General features: G+C 37.2%; 1 protein-coding gene across 13 annotated transcripts in view; it reads right to left on the bottom strand.

The window, feature by feature from the left end:
* The window catches only part of ADGRG2 (adhesion G protein-coupled receptor G2), a 117,390-nt gene that overhangs the window by 23,253 nt on the left and 76,226 nt on the right, over nt 1-17,911 (bottom strand). For 7 of the 13 annotated variants that reach the window (XM_084790650.1, XM_084790657.1, XM_084790659.1 and 4 more), the window contains 7 exons: nt 13,307-13,360; nt 10,249-10,304; nt 9,287-9,342; nt 6,993-7,035; nt 6,515-6,552; nt 4,609-4,703; nt 3,629-3,695 (listed from right to left, as the gene is read on the bottom strand). In XM_084790650.1, coding sequence (XP_084646776.1) covers nt 3,629-3,695; nt 4,609-4,703; nt 6,515-6,552; nt 6,993-7,035; nt 9,287-9,342; nt 10,249-10,304; nt 13,307-13,360 — 409 coding nt within the window. Of the gene's footprint in view, nt 1-3,628; nt 3,696-4,608; nt 4,704-6,514; nt 6,553-6,992; nt 7,036-9,286; nt 9,343-10,248; nt 10,305-13,306; nt 13,361-15,939; nt 15,982-17,911 lie in introns of all 13 variants that reach the window. The other 6 variants (XM_084790654.1, XM_084790649.1, XM_084790652.1 and 3 more) reach the window with 2 other exon arrangements.

The raw sequence follows: 17,911 nt of genomic DNA, 5'->3' as shown, positions 1-17,911 counted from the left end.
ATACTCATGTCTCATTCAGTTGGTCTTGGGATGGAGTGTAAGGAGTCTGAGGCATGTGCATTTTCTAAACCCTCGGGTAACTTTCTTGATCACATCAAAGGTTACTCTGTCTTAGAACATATTAGGGAAGAGCAACTAAAAGTGGACAAATACAAACCTAGTAATGTCTCTGATAGACCCAGATTTAGATGAGACAGAAAAACCAATGAAAATATATTCTTAGCGCTTCCCTTATGCATGAGGGTGGATGACTACATCACAGAACATTGAATAAGCATAAGTTTAAAGTGAATTGGAGATGTGGCTCAGTGGTCAAGGTGCTTGCTTATGCTTAGCAAGTATGAAGCCCTGTGTTTGGTCCCAAGCACCCCATAAACTGGTGATCCTGGCACTGGGGGAAGTAGAGACAGGAGCTCTGGAGTTCAGGACATTGACTACATAGTGATTATAAAATTAGTGGATTTAAGAGGGAACAAGAAAGTGAGATAGAGACCAAGAGACAGAAACACACACACAGAAAGAGAGCCCTCTGGATAATTTGTTCCATGCCTGTGAGATGTCATTTTCTACATCATCTACGAAGCTGTGGCAAAGATGCCTTGCAAAATGTACATGAGATTATCTTTAGAACTATGGAGCTTGCAGAAGCCAGACACCCACCATGGCCTCCCATTTTAGAGCTCAGTTATAAAGAGGCTGTCTTGGATTCCTGTTGCTCCTGCTAGTCCTGCCCATTCAGGCACGGAGAAAGCATCCAATAAACAACAGGGCAGTCAAAGATGACAAAACTCTTCAATGCTAGTGCCTAGATACTCTGCCCCCCCCTCCGCCCCATACAGCTGGTCTGTAGTTTCTGGGATTGAGCACAGCGCAAGCATCCATGCTCTTTTGAATGTTGTTCTTGGCTGAGGTGTAGCCTGTATGCAGTCAAGTGTATTTGGCTTGCATTTAGCACCTGCTGAATGCTGTGTACATATATATAGATCAAAGTCTAAACATAGAGCAGTCTGGGAACCCCTGAAGGGTATCCTGACACATCAGCATGTTTCCAAAGTGCCCCATAGGTGTCTACCAACCCTAAGAACGAAGATATTTGAAAGACCCAGTGACCATACAATTCATTTCTAGCACAGTAGTTATCCCATTTGGCTTCACATTAGAATTATCTCCCTTGAGGATTTGTAAAGTCTCAGAAGCTTGATACCAGACCAGTCTTTGAAAGTAGGGATCAGGAACTTATTTTTTTTATTAGTTCCTCAATGATTTAGGCATAATACAATAGTTGAAAAATCATTGCATTGCTGTATACTTAGTCTTCAAAGTGGGGTTCAGGATCTGGCTGTGGTAGTGCATGCCTTTAATCCTAACACTGGGAAGACAGAGGTAGATGGATTTCTGTGGGTTTGAGACCAGCTGGATCTATAGAGTGAGTTCCAGAACAGTCAGTTACATGATGACACCTTTCTTAAACAAAACAAAAAACCAACTATGTCAAAGTGGGCTTCAGGGACCCCAGGAGACACTAGCCTCCTCCAGGAGTTTGCTAGAAATGCAGAATTGCAGGCTCTTCCCCAAACTTATTGGGTCACAACATACATTTCAAAAGATGCAAAGGGATTGATGTATGTGGAAACAACTGAAACTGATCAAATCCACTTTCTAATTTACAGAGACTAATTCATTCTCCCATCTAAGACTTTGAAGGTAGAAAAGTGGTTGCTCTAGAATGGACATGAATCTCTCTCTCTCTCTCTCTCTCTCTCTCTCTCTCTCTCTCTCTCTCTCTCTCTCTCTCTCTCTCTCCCTCTCTCCCTGTGTGTGTGTGTGTAGCCAGAAATATATAATCAGGCATGGGCCTGATTCTTCCTAATAGCTCTCTTAATGGATAGTCATTAGAGGCTAAGGGTGCTTCCTTAAGAGTGATGGCCTTTTGCTCTGATTCTGACACCTCCAGACATCCTACCCCCTAAATAGTTCTCAGCCTCTAGCTTAATGGAAGATGTTAAGCTTAATAGGTATGTCTATCTTCAGTTTTTATAGCAAAAAATGCTACAGATCTTTTGACACTTTAACTGTTCCTTGGACCCAGTGTTTTAACATATCCCAGATGTATGACCTGTATTGGACTGACAGAGAACACTCGGCCTTCTGTTCCCAAATGGGAAGCTTCTCATGTTAAATTATGTCATTTTTTTCTTTTACTAAAAATAGTTTTTTTTCATACAATATCATTTGATTACAGTTTTCCCTCCTTCAATTCCTTTCAGTTTCTCCCCACCTTCCCTCCTATCCAGATTTACACCCTCTCTTCAGGCATCTAAGGTATAATAATAAAATAAATAAGATTTAAAAACACATTTTAATAGGACAAAACAATCAAAAGAAAAAACCCAAAGAAAAAGCATGAGAAACATATAGATTCAGAAATACCCACTGTGCACATATAGAAATCCCACAAAAACACACACCCAGAAGTCATAATGTATAGGCAAAGGATCTGTATGGTTTTAAAAATAAATCCCAGACTATTGTTTTCTGACTATAGAAAAAAATAAAAAATCTGCAAAGTAAAAGGAGGAAGAGGCAGAGAAGAGGAAAAGGACAGGGAGGAAATGGAGATGACAAAATATTCTGGCAGGTCAGCCATGGGTAGTTATGTGAACATGAAAATTGGTTCACTCGTTTTTTTTCTATGTGACTTTCACAGACTTTTCCCCAGTTCTCCTCCATAAAGAAACGACTTTATGGAAGATATTCTCATGGGGGGGGCAGTTGAAACAGGATTTTCCAGTGTAGCTTTCGCTAATCTGGAACTTGCTCTGTAGACCAGAGTGGCCTTGAACTCACAGAAATCTTCCAGCCTCTTCCCCCTGAGTGCTGGGATTAAAGGAGTGTGCCCCTACCACCCTGCCTATGAATCCCAATTTTGATTGTTAAAACCACCCAAAGTGTCTTTACTCCCTTTACTTTGGGTTTTTGAGACAGAGTCTTACTCTATGCATCCCAGATGAAATATAAACACACTATTCAAAGAGTCTCAAGGTGAAGCTCCTGCCTCAGCCTTTTGAGAGAAGAGGTTTGAAGCCTGAAATATCTAGAGTATTTCTCAGATAATTCTGCCAAAGAATCTCTGAGGGTGGTGGCTGAGAATCAGCATTTTTAAAAACTGAAATATGAGCTAATGTATGGCTTTTGAAAAAATGACAAAACACCAAAGTTCCATGCGCCCTTCATCCAGTCTTTCCAATGGTCACTTATGAAATCCAGAATGAAACCCAAATACCTATCAACATTTAGCACACCATCCAGCTAAAAACAGTCTGTAAGGCTCACCCAGTGATTCCAGTGCGCAGACAAGACTGAGAACCACCGTCTTGAGAGAGGAAGCACCACAAAATAGAAAACCATTTTCTTTAAAACTGAACGCCTCACTTCAGTTTGAAAATTCTGACTATCCTTGGCTAATATGGTGACTAAATATTGTACATATGTACAATTTTATTTCCCCATTTGATTGAATTTATTTATTTGTTTTTGCTATTGATTTGTTTGTCTCTTTATCCACTGGTTTATTGATTGATTGATTGATTGATTGGTTTATGAGAAGCTCAGCAAATTTGTTACATACCACTGCAGTTTTTCTAACTCTTCTGGTGAGGAAGGGCAGGGAGTTCTGAGAGAACAGCAGCACTGTTCTAGAGGAGACAAAAAAAAGAAAGAAAGAAAAAAAAAGAGGATAGAAAGAAAGAAGAAAATACATGGTCAAGAATAAAGCAAAATAGAAGCCCAGACTTACATAATATATATGATTGTCATACTGACAGACTATGTTTTTAAAGAGTAATTGTCTAGAATTGGTGGCAAAATTTACTGTGTTTATATTGACAATTATATATACATAATACTTGATAAAATATTTATTGAGTGACTAACTTTTTTCTGTTTAGTCATGTGCCTGCCATATCAATCTCTCTTTAGAAACTCCAAAGAAGGATTGAGAAGTAAATATATCCTGGAGAAAATTAGCTTAAGTGGAACAGACCAGGTAAAGAAAAACAAATTACACATGACATCACACACTTGTGGAATCTACAAAGGTCTAACTCACAGAAAGAGAGAATGAAATGGGGTCTACCAGATGATACAAAAAAATTAAATTAGATTAAAGAAATTTTGGCTAAAGGACACAAAATTCAGTTAGACTTCAAGAGACTGATTTTGTGACATGGTGACCATAGTTAATATATTGCATACAGGAAAATTACTGAGAGTAAATTTTAAATGTTCTTATCAGAAAGAGAAAAATGTAATTATGTGAGGAAATACATATGCTAAATATCCTACCCTCAAAATCCTACACTGTACACCAAAACATCAGTGTACACATAAATATACACAGCTACCTGTCAATTAAAAATGAATTAGACAAGACCTAGCAACAATCCAATGAATGAATACTCTACACTGAGCTCTCCATCTCCATAGAGATTTTTAAAAATCATACTTTCAGATGACATATTGATACTTTTTAAAAAATGGAAAAAAGAACCTTTTCAGACATAAACATTCACGTGAAAAAGAGCACAGCCATAGACAGAGCCATCTTACCCATTGGCCGAATCTGTACACTTTTGAAAGTAACCATCATGGCACACACATTCATTGTCTTATTCAGTTTTATTGTGAATGTACAGTTTAATGTGCTGTAAAGAAAAATGCAGACAGAATGTTAGTATGTACGGATAGTTAGTATATATATTGGAAATTTGCCTATACTTTGGAATTGCTTTTGCAAACTCAAGGTGATGAAAGGGGCATTTTTAGTGTTACTTCCCAATAGTACTCCAGGAACCTTACCAATACCCATCTTCTAGCATGTGATGGCTGCTCTTGCTTGTCAACTTGACTAAATCTGGAATTAATGGAGTTTGTCTTCATTTGAAGTGGGAAGATGCACCTTTAATCTGGGCCACACCAGCAGACAGGGAGGAAGGAAGCTTGCTCTCTCTTTGCCTGCTTGCTCTCACTCTTGATAGCAAGTCCATCCCTTCACTGGCACTAGAGCCTACTTCTTTGGGATTCCAGAATATACAGAAGACTAGCTGAGACATCCAGCATTGTGCACTGAACAACACTAGATTCTTGGACCTTCTGTTGGTAGACAACCATTGTTGGACTGGCTAGACCACAGCCTGTAAGTCATTCTAATAAACCTCCTTTATATAAATATAGATACAGATATAAATATATACATACATATGTGTATGTATATATGTGGGGTTTATATATATGTAAACATATATACAAACATATATATATATATATATATATCCTATAAGTTCTGTTTCTCTATAGAGCTCTGATAATACGTACAGTCTTGACTTTACCCTCAGCACTTTATTATTAAAAAACACCAGGTTCACATCCACAGGTGTTTCAGACAAAGACCTCTGTCCACACTTGGCTCCTGATTTGTTTTACAGGCATGCAACTTGGACAAAAAGATTAGCACCTTGACATTTATAATTTTTACCACCCTTTCGCAAACCCCTGGCTATTTGCCTATTTCCATAGGTATTTCAAATTCCAATACAGAAAGATTTCTACAAACTAGCCTACCTAAATGTTAAGGTCTCTTAAATCCCAATTCTCCCTGCAATTCAATGTAGATAGCAGATGACAACATTTTAAGCTGTTATCTCCATTTCTAATGATATAGGAAAAAGAAATTGTGCTGCAATTATTGGAGAGAGGGAGGAGGAGTAAATATTCAGATATTCATAGTATGTGGGGATTCAGTGTAGAGTTTCATAAAAGACTTGCCATGGTTTGCATCTGGAATAGTTAATGAAAATTGTCAGGTTCTTGTGGTGAGTTTACCATTTTAAAAGCCACTAATTTAGCAGCCAGGGCCACCACAGAACACAACTTCAAATAGTTATCTGTACTGCTCCCATTAATTGCTTTACTTCTCTATATATATATTTTGTCTCTTCTTTTTACATTCTATGTGTTTCTGTCTCCTTATTTCCTTTCCCAAGCTCCTTTTCATAGCTCTTCTTTTCTATCTGGCATTTACCTTGCCTGGCCTAATGTGAACCATTTCAGAGTTCAGGACACTGGCGGCCCAAAGAAATGAGAGGAAAGATGTTAACAGAGTGATTTGTATTTATAAAATATATAAATACAAAATATCACCAATATTTATTTATGTTAGAGGAAAAGCCTTTGAACTGACAATTTAACTAAGCTTTCTTTCTGTTTTTGTTTTGTTTTGTTTGGTTTGGTTTGGTTTTTTGAGACAGGGTTTCTCTATGTTATCTTGGCTGTCCTGGACTCACTTTGTAGACCAGGCTGGGCTTGAACTCACAGTAATCCTTCTGCCTCTGCCTCTGCCTCTGCCTCTGCTGGGATTAAAGGCAAGTGCCACTATGCCCAGTCTTAACTAAGCTTTCTTGATTCTTTATTTTCATAAATGGAGAAAAGATATCTATAAAAATTTAAAAGAACTTACTTTTGGGCCTCTGCTGTAGCACACACTATAAAATAAGCCTGGAATAAATAAACAAAAGTACATACATTACTTCAACACTTAGAAATGTCAGAAAAGGCAATCCAGGGTTAATCACAGAATTTCAGAACCACTAGAACCCTAGAGATAGTGTACACTCCCATTGAGTTCTCAACGTAGCATAAAAGACATTCAGGCCTTACAAGCTCTGTCTGGAGGCCCCCAGTGTCAGAGCTCACACAGTCTTCCAGAGGTCTTATTTAAAGGAACTTCTGGACTTACACAACAGCAATCCTACCTCCTCACAATGCCCGCCCATGGCTCCTAGTTCTGAATTTTGGAACAGTGTACCAGGTTCATTCACTCTTTTGGCATGACAGATTTGGGAGAATCTTGAATGTGTATCTCCCAAGAATGCAGAAGTCCATATACTTCCTCTGAATAATAATAACAAGCAAGGTATAGGGTATACTATGGTTACCTCACTTGACGACTGTAGAGTTTTGTTGAGCTCTGATCGCCTACTAATAGAAAGAGAGAAATTAACATGAAGGAGACCAGTAGTGATAAGAAATTCAAAACAAAGTAGCTTAAAAGCAGTTAGATCAGGCATGTGGTATGTACTGCTTACAGTATTCACTCTGAAGAGACATGAGGCTTAATGAGAGATTGCTATGTGGTGGAAATCAATTATTCATAGGACAAAAAAAAAACCCCTAACCAGATGGGAGATGGGTCAGTCCTAGTTACGAGCAAGATATAAACTATGGTCGCGTGATCGTGTTATTTATTAGGCTACTGCAAACCCCAAGGCAGGTTCTTTTTTTTTCTTTTTCTTTTTAAATATATTTTATTAATTTATTCATATTACATCTCAATGGTTATCCCATCCCTTGTATCCTTCCATTCCTCCCTCCCTCCCATTTTCCCCCTTACTCCCTTCCCCTATGACTGTGACTGAGGGGGACCTCCTCCCCCTGTATATGCTCATAGGGTATCAACTCTCTTCTTGGTAGCCTCCAAGGCAGATTCTTTTGGCAGACAGCCAAAGAAAGAGCTGGCTTGGGGCAAAGATTTCTGAGAAGGGTAAGCCAATCATCCTGGGCCTGTGATTAATACCTCATCTGCCTTCAATGGACACACCTTCTCTCTCTAGGACTCCAGCCCTTTCCCCCACCTCCTCTAACATCCCTCTGGAAATTTCTCTCATTCCTCATCTTCATTCCTGTTTATACTATATTTTTCATTTCTTTAATTTGGCAGACCTTCACTGATGTTAAGATGAAAGAATTCTAGCTAAAGAATTCACTGTTCTTGCTGGGCAGTGGTGGCACCTGTCTTTAATCTCCAGCACTCAGGAGGCAGAGGCAGGTGGATCTCTGTGAGTACAAAGGCCAGCCTGGTCTACAAAGTGAGTCCAGGACAGCCAGTGCTTTTAACACTGAGAAATCTTGTCTTGAAAAACTATAATAATAATAATAATAATAATAATAATAATAATAATAATAATAATAACAACAACAACAACAACAACCATCATCATCATCATCATCATCATCATCATCATCATCATCATCACTCTTTTCAAGAGAGGTGACTCTGCCCTCCAGGAGACATCTGTCTGGAAACATTTCTGGTTGTCACACCAGGGAGGCTGCTGCCAGCACCTGGTGGGGTGAGACTAGGAGCACTGATAAATATCCTACAACAGCCCCCATGACAGAGAACCATCGGACCCAAGTGGGCAACAATGCCGGGGTTGAAAATGCCCTGCTCCAAGGAATAGGCAACATTTCTAGGTGGCTACTGGCAAGATCTAGAAAAGAAGTGCATAACAGTAGTCCACTAGCTTGCATTTGCCAAAAGTATGCTTATACGGCACCTTCTTTCTGTGGGTTTCTGTGGTCCTAGCTGTTCCTTCTGCTCCCAATTGACATCCTTAAACTGTCCTTTGGCACATGATCCATGCACATTTATTAAGTTGTTCCTCTCAGCCACAGTAGAAAATCTATGGTCTAACTAGGGACATTAATAATGCATCTCATTGTCTTTGGAAGTTCTTGCAAGATGAGGTGTACTGAACAAAAATTTCCCTCTGTGACCTTTGTTGTTTTAGACAGTGTCTCTTATGTGGCGCTGGCTGTTCTGAAACTTGCTACATAGACAAGGCTAGCCTTGAAATTACAGAGATTCACCTGCCTCTGCCTCCCAAATGCTGGGATGAAAGGTATAAGTTCAGTGTTCCCGCTTTGACTGTTTCATGACAAGATTTTAAAAAATGATATATAGTAAGGAGTGTCCCATTTTTGACATCGTGACACAGTGTTTTCACTTGCAAAGTTTATATTAAAAGACCATATAATTGAGATATTCCTGAAAACATCTAATAGTGTTTTAGATATGTTTACAATGTTGGGCCTCTTTCATGTCTCTCCTCGGTTGTATGTGGCTTGCTAGCCATAGGTTGAACATTCTTGCAAGATATTCGGACTTAGACTTGTCTAATAATAGCTGGAGAGTAATTTATATTAAAATTGAAATACCAATTCAGATGAAGCTTTTGTTTAATTTCAGAGCACCAGAGGGAACAAACTCAGGGGACTATTAGTTGATGACAGTTAACTATGGTTTGTTTGCAAAGTAGGCAAGAACTAATTTGCTCTGCATCCTTTGGGTCTCTGTGCCCTATTCTTGCTCTCTAAAAGCAAAAATAGCTCAACATGTGTTGTTCCACATGGTGTATATAAAGTTTTAAGGCAAACATAGACTACTCACTTCAGTTCACTTAGAGACAGGACTCCAGTGAAGGTGCCATTAGCTGTATCTTGATTCTGTTGGAGGTGAGAACCCATTAAAAACAATAACAATGAATGTCATCTTTAAACATATTCTCTAACAAAGTTTAATTTTTAGCTATCCAAATAATTATGCCCTAAAGAACGGATCCTAACTCCATAAACTACTGATGACCATACTGTGGATACATAGATAATGAGGGTACCCAAGAGTGAATCGGTATTGGATGAGCCAATTGGCTCTATTTATTTTTAAAGTGTCAGAGTCAGTAAGTTCTGTCTTTCTTCCATTCAAGGGTTCCCCCACAACAGTGCTATTAAAGTTCTCCTCATGACGGGTTTCAGAGTTTAGGTACATCAGTGTAAAAAGAGAAATTTGATAGTGCCAATGCTGTATTTCTAATGCTCAGAACATCTAACATGTAGTAGGCATTTAGGAAATAATCAATGAATGAACAAGCACATTTGGCCTAGATGCTCTAGGTTCTGGGACGATGTATAACACTGTATTTGAATGCCCCAAGTGCAGAACACAACCACACCTGGAAGATTCTTGTTAAGCTTTTTCACAGTCATAGGGGAGGGGAGTAAGGGGAAAATGGGAGGGAGGGAAGAATGGGAGGATACAAGGGAGGGGATAACCATTGAGATGTAATATGAATAAATTAATAAAATTTTTAAAAAGGAAATTTCTAAAGTAAATTGATACTTTTTACTGGTAATAGGTCTGCAAAATATTATCATTCTTATTCAACAACAAACCCAGTAAAAACTAAAATATAAATATTAGAAAAATAACACAATTATTATGAATTCAAGACCATAGTACAAAGCTAGAAAATTTAGGAGACAGAATTTGCTTATGTTTGCTCATAAATCAAATATATCAAGTATCACAAATATTCTGAATATTTGCAGTTAAAGAAAATCTTGAAAACCTACCTGGGTAACATTGTGGTCGTCATCATATTGAAACACTATCTCACCTCTAAAAAACACTAAAAATAAATTTTCAGAAAAAGTTGAGACTTGTGTCCTTACAGTTTGAGGGTTAATACAACATATTACAACGTTATTATTTTATAAACAGTTTAATCATGCTCTTTGGTTTGAATTCTACTCTTCTATCGATGGCTTCTCATTGCTTGCCAATAGCATTTCTAGAAGATAGGAGCTACAAGTTTGACCTTATGATGCTTTCATTTCTACCTGCTGAATCTTTTTCACTTTAAGATAATTGGGGGCTATGGTTCCAATGTGACCTTTCAAAGAACATCTTTTAGAATTGGAGTCATGGTGACATAGATGTATGTGTGTGTGTGTGTGTGTGTCTGTGAGAGAGAGAGAGAGAGAGAGAGAGAGAGAGAGAGAGAGAGAGAGAGAGAGAGTTTTCATCAGTTTTTACATTTTTTAAAAGAATTTAATATACTAGTATTTCATTTATATCATTTCCTTCCTCCATCTCCCCTCTCCAATTTCTCCCAAATCTCTACCTGGCCTTAAATTCATGGCCCCTTATTCCTTAATTATTATTGCTTTACACACACACACACACACACACACACACACACACACACACACACACACACGCACACATGCACACACGCACACACGCACACACGCACACACGCACACACACACGAAATTTGAATTTGAGATCATTTAATGAAATTTATATTGATACAGTAACTTCAAATAATATAGCCCTCAGTTATTAAAAACAAAGACACTCCAGCTCTGCATAAAATTATGCACTTTAAAAAATATCAAACTTTCGAAACCTTGTTTAGATTCTCCCTTCCTCCCTCCCTACCCCCGCTCCCTCCCTCCTTCTCTCCTTTCATCTCTCCCTCTCTCTTTTTTCTTTCTCTCTCTTTTTCTTTCTCTCTCTCTCTTTCCTCACATTCTTGTTGAGTATGTTAAGAGTTTCATAAGTGTTCGGGGAACACAGTAGTTCTGGTTGCATGGACCAACAAAAACGCTACCACCTTTTAACCCTCAGCCTAATTCTTCCTGGCCAGAAAGTTCCCAGCTTATTCACAGGTCTTTAATGGACCCAGACTGGAAACCTGCAAAACGCAGAGGCTTCTAGTTTTTGGCAGGATACCAAGGGGTTTCTGATGCCAGAAGAGGTGGTTCCCTAATGGGGTTGTTTTCACCAGTCACTACGACAAATGGTCAATTCAGTCACTTAATGTGGGAAACATTACTCCAACCGGCTTTCTGGCATCTGTTATTCAAGATAAACAAAATTATAAAACTACATTTTGGTTATCAAATATGATTTAGACACAAAACAAAACTAAACATCAGTTCTAGCCCAAGACAAATGGTGATGCTGCCAAATAACGACATAATAGGGATATAGTAAAGAGAAGGGTAAGACAGGGTAGAGGCAAAGAGGATGAAAAAATAAGAGAAAGTTGTACTGTACAGATGTGTAAAAATAAAATGTATCCAATATGTTTTTGTGGTGGTAGGGATTGAGCCCAGAATGTTGTACAGATTAGGCAAATGCACTTCTACTGAGCTACACCCTTTGCCCATTTTACAACAAGCTAACAGTTCCCTCTTACAGTGTCCCTGGAGCACATCAGCAGAAAGCTTATGGGGAGCAAATCTCATACTCACACAGTAGGAAGTATTTGTAAAATACTAATTTTTTGTATTTTATGCATGTGGGTTTGTACATGTGAATATAGTACCTATGGTGACTAGAAGAGGAGGTAGAATTCCCCTTGGAAATGGAGTTAGAAGTGGTTGTGAGGTGCCCCATAGGTACTAGGAACCAAACTCCGGTCCTCTGCAAGAGCAATATGTTCTCTTAACCTCTGAGACATATCTCCATCCCTCAAGTATTTAAATATTTAATTTCTTGTTTTCTAATCTATCAAATTGCATTTTACTTAATATGTTATCTATATTTTGATTTCAGACATCTCTTCATCCCTGTAGTATTTAAGTAGGAAATTGTCTTGTTTTCTAGTCTATTCAATTGTATTTTTAATTGAAATATTACTAATATTTTTCAGAAGAAATATAACACTGTAAATAGGAATAAGATATGAAAGGTAAAAAAATCCTCTAATGATTATTACTACAATTGATAGCAAGATTTTATATTATAAAATACATCATTACCTTCCTCTTCTTTCTACCCATGATCTCTAATCCAGTTCTGAGCTGCCACAGCATATTTTTCTGTTTTTCACATTTGCTTTCGTTGGTTTTAATAAGGAGGAAAGCCCAGAGAGCCAAATCAATGGGAGAAAAAAGGTTGTTTCATGCCTCTGGGCCATGGCAGAAGGAAAAACTATTCCTATTTCAAAAATAGCATGTTCTCAAGAGATTTCCAACTCATTTTAAAAACAGTGGACAGTCTTAGAGATGGCAAAATGTTACAGACACTACTGGAATTAGAATTTGATTAAACTAGGTATATATGAGGGCTCAATATTCTAAAAGTCTGGTTTGTTTTCCTCTTAGCAAAAGATAATACCTTGTTTTTGAGTCATAATACTTAAGATCCCATGAAAAAGCTTGAGGGATTTACATATAACAAGTGACTTCCAACAATCAATAATAAATTTTATTATTACTTCATTCATACATTAATTCTAAGGGTAGTAGAAACAGTATGGATTTAAAGCTAAAGTGAAAATGCTTGTTGTAGTGTTCCATGCTTCATATTAAGGAAGTCCACGAACGCGGGCTGTGGTGGCGCACGCCTTTAATCCCAGCATAGAAAAACACAAAACACAAAACAAAAACAAAAACCAAACAAACAAAAAAAGGAAGTTTATCTTCTCTGGCTAGAAAATAGAAAGATAATTTCAGCCAAGTCTAAAAGTTTTTTTTTTTAATTAGGCTCTTGTAGTAGTCTGGTTGTATGAGAAAGGGACAGCTCAGAAAGTCATATATAAACACAACAGGAGAAAAAGAAACCTTGTCTCTTTGAAGCAAGCTTTTCTGGGAGTGTAGAATGCTCTCTAGCACTAACCTGAGTCATTGCAAATAGATGTCAGATTGCAGATATTTCTCTGGGGTTTGACTCCTGAAAAAAAGAAACCCAACTGGTTAAGCATAATAATAACTGTGCTTATTATTATTATTATTATTATTATTATTATTATTATTATTATTATTATGCATATTATATACTAAGTACTGCACTGTCAAGAAAATTTGCCAATGGAGATATCAACTGTAGACCAATAATATTAAAAAGCTGAACAGAATTGGGCTGGATAAATTGCACAAAGACTAAAGGAATACGTTTTTACTTAGATGAGCAGCTATGAGATGTGACTCTACTATGCTTTGGTATACCACTGTCTGACCTTCAATCCCTCTCTGAAATTTCTTTGTCCCCTTTCCTAATTAATCCTTCTCCTGTCCAATATAAAGAGTGAATCATGGAAACAAATCACATATGAAGAATTTAAATGAGCTACTCCTGAATCATATACCCTCCTTTCCTTCCAAGGTAGGAAAATCCTAGAAGACACTAATGTTAGTCTTCACTCATATAGAGTATGCACAAATGCATAATGGCAATAATAGGAATGTTATGATTTTCACTCCATGAACAAAAGTTAGCTTATTCAGGCATATTTGTTGAGTACTCACTATAATTTCTGGGTTATGAAGGGTCATACATACAGATCTTGCCCTTAAGGAGCTTACACTCTGATGGGTAAGACCGGTTAGGAAATAGAAGGCTTGTGTGATGGCGCTCATAATCTAGTGGATGATACTAGCCAGGAAATAAAAATGTTGAATGATGCACACGACATCAGGCCACAGAAACACTCAAAGGAGGAAGAGATGAATGGGAGAATGATTAAGCGCCATTAAACAAAAAACAAATCTTATGCAGAGCAACCTGAGAAACACTTTCTCCTTTGTGAAGGAAGTGCATCTTTTTTTTTAAAAGCTCAAAGTTCCATTCAATAATTATATCTTTTTGTTGACATCTAATAAATTCAGAGAAAATAGGATGGTGGGGAAGGCAAATGCTGATGAGATACTAAGTAAACCAGTAAAGAAAAAAGATAATTCAAAAGACTATTATATTAAGCAATATTTACTCTCCTTGCTATATCTTCCTTGGTCAGAATTATATGTGCAATGCCAAACTGCAAGCCTATTTCCATTGGACAATATCAGCTGTTCTTGTGAGAAATCAGTTTGGATGCAAAAGAAAATTATAATTTGACTCAGTGCGCATGATCTGGTTTCTGTCAGAATAATTTATTGGTGTATGAGTGTCAGGCTTCAACTAAATTTAGATTCTGTAAACAAACTGAATTTCACACTATGCAAAATACTATAAAATGTACAGATGGTAGGGGGTAATGCTTTCAATAGCCTTTAAACCACTGGTCCCTCTCTTGCTAAGCTTGCCATTCTCCTCCAAATTTTACCTGCATCTCCATCACCAGGAAAGTGTGTCTTTTGCTGCACTTTCTCAATGAGAATTTTTTCCCCATTTCTAGGACTCTTATCTATAATTCCCACCCCTTCCTCAGTATATGACTACAGATTAATTCTTTAAATCCTGACTGATAACAACATTACCTGAGAGTGGTCAGATAAAACACATTTTAGGTTTTGTGAGTTAGGTGATTTCTGCTGCAACAACTCAATTCTATGTAGCAGAAAATTAGGAACAGAAAATAATTTAAACAAATAGGCAGGACAATATTCCAATAAATTCTATTTACAGAAACAGACAATAAACAAGATTTTCCTATTGAAATTGATGAAAAGCCTTCATTGGACATGTCTTATGTGCCTGAGATTGCACTGGGTTCTTAAAAGTACATTGTCTCTTCTTTTTTCCTCTGTCTCTCTGTCTCTGTCTCTGTCTCTCTGTCTTTCTCTGTCTCTCTCTCTGTCTCTCTCTCTGTCTCTCTGTCTGTCTCTGTCTCTGTCTCTGTCTCTGTCTCTGTCTCTGTCTCTGTCTCTGTCTCTGTCTCTCTCTCTCTGTCTGTCTCTGAGACAGGATTTCTCCATATAACCACCCTGCTTGTCCTAGAACTCACTCTGTATACCAGGCTAGCCTCAAACTCGCAGAGATCCGCCTGCCTCTTCCTCCCAAGTGCTGGGATTAAAGGTATGCACCACCATGCCCAGCCATCACATCTTCATTTAAAAAAGGTTTGATCTTTCTAGTTCTTTTATTAATTATATTCTTACTCATTTCTACAAGCCCCTCTGTTGCCTATGTATCTTAATCATGTTACAATTATATGTGGGTTTGGGGGTGTAGCTTTGGTGAAAGGGTACACTCTTAGCATGTGATAGGGCCTGTGTTCAATCCTCAGCACCTAAATAAACAAACACACAAAAATACTGGTAAAATTCTTTACTTTATCTGCACATATGTTTATTTCAGTTAATTTTTTATCCTGTCTCCCCTTAAACTAAAAGATTCTTGAGGGTAGGAACTGGCTGATTACTATTACCCAGACCAAACACCTAGTAAAATTTCAGGTAGCCAAGGAATATACATCTATTCATTAAGAACAGATTTTTTTAAAAGTAGGGAAAAAAAGACAAAGAAATCATAAATGCCAGCCATTTCTTTAGTTATAAAAAGAAAGTCTTGATATTGATAATAAGTCATACCTGATGCATTGAAGGTTTTTACTATAATAATTTTAGCTTTTTCTGCAAAGAAGCAATTTAAATATTAGAGCAGAATTGTTGCTTTAAAAAAACAATTTGCCATGAGTATAATTTTTTTAGTGAAGTGCTAAGAAAAGCACACTGTTGACATCTTGAAGAAACCATTGGTCATCTCAGCAGCAGAATGAGTGGGACTCTCATTCACAGAACATGCAGCATTGGCCTAGGGTGGTTCTCAGAGTTTGAATCACATATTTACCCAGTTAGATCACACCCATTACACATCCCACCGCTTGTGTAATTCTACTTCAGTTTCCAGGCACTACTACTAGACCAACAAGTGTGAATTTACAATGCTGGTGGGTGGGTAGGACTAAGTTATAAACAGTGCCTTCGGATGACAGGTTATAAAAAACCATGTGATTCGGAATGAAAGTCAGTATGATTCAGTGCATACTGAATAAAAAAAAATATTGCTACTATACTTTGCAGTTGAGAATCCCACTTTCTTCCTTAAAGTTAGTCCAATACTATCCTCATTTTACTGTCAAGACCATCTGTTGCATAACAAGCTCCCAGTACAACCAAGACTGCTTAAGTCAGAGATCCAAAGGCAAATATTAATGTGCTCTGAAAAGCAAGCCTTAGGAATATCTTTCCAAAGATCTTTGGAGACAAAGTCCATGGGTCCATCCCCCAGATGATGGAGAATCAGGTTCAGAAAACCTTGTGTAAGGAGGATTGACCACTGTACGAGGCTGCATTCAAGGCACAACAGAATTTCTGTTGCCTAGAGCAGATAGGCAATTTTGAAGAAAAGACTAAGCTCAAAGCTTGGAGACACACTGAAGAGTAATGATATTATACAATTTCAGAAACCTTTACATGTGTGTTACTGATGAGCTCACCTCAATGTGTGATTCATGGACAATGGTTGGTCATAATTACACAGGCGGATAGCATTTTGTCCTGCCATTAATAATTCTTTATGCATTATTTTGTTTGCCTTGTTGTTTTTCTCTCCATAGCAAGTGAAGCACAACTGTGAAGTGAACTTGTATTTTTTTATATAAATCATAAAAATATTTGATTTCACTAATAATCAAAAATGAAAAATCCTAAAGAACAAGACTTAATAATATATAATATAGTCTCAGCAAAGGTACAGTGACATTCTCATCCACTGCTGGCAAAATGTTATGGGATACAATTTTTCTAGAAGGTAAATAGGCAGTAGTTCTCAAGGGCCTTAAAATATTCAAACTGCTGACCCATTGTACCCAGTCTTTGTAATGTATCTTATAGAAATCAGAGGTGAATGCAAAGAAGATGGCATCAGAATGTTCATTGCAATAATTTCTATTATATATGCAAACAACTTTAATATTTAACATATGGCACACAATGGAATATCAAGTCATTAATAGCAACAGTGGAGAATACGTAAATTTTAATATTGAGTTAAAAGAGAAACAAAATCTATGTAAATTATGATGATTTTGCATACACACACACACACACACACACACACACACACACACACATATATATATATATATATATATATATATATATATATAAAATCTCACATGAAAATGTACCAAACTACTAACAATAATAGTTTTAGTAAAGTAACACTCAAGATGTTTTCTATTTTCTTCTGTATATTTCCCTATATTCTCTATTTTATGAGCTAATGTTCATTGCTATAATATTTAAAAAAAAAGTAACAAATGTTATTTTTAAGTAGAATGTGATGGCCATAATAAGAAGTTTAGGAGTGTGGTGACAACAGAATGATAGCTCAATGACAGAGTCAAAAATGCAAACAAAGGTTGCATACCTAGGAAAATAAGCAAAGGAACAATAAACACTTGTTCCTTTACTAGTCCATTAGACTCTACATATGAAAAACTCAGGAAACCACAGAAGACAAGCTATGGCATTCAGAAACAATTTGAAATTACTTGTT

This window comes from Acomys minous (assembly GCF_964271855.1).
Source record: "Acomys minous genome assembly, chromosome: 7".
NCBI classification, from domain to species: Eukaryota; Metazoa; Chordata; class Mammalia; order Rodentia; family Muridae; genus Acomys; species Acomys minous.
This window is presented reverse-complemented; position numbering and strand designations above follow the sequence as displayed.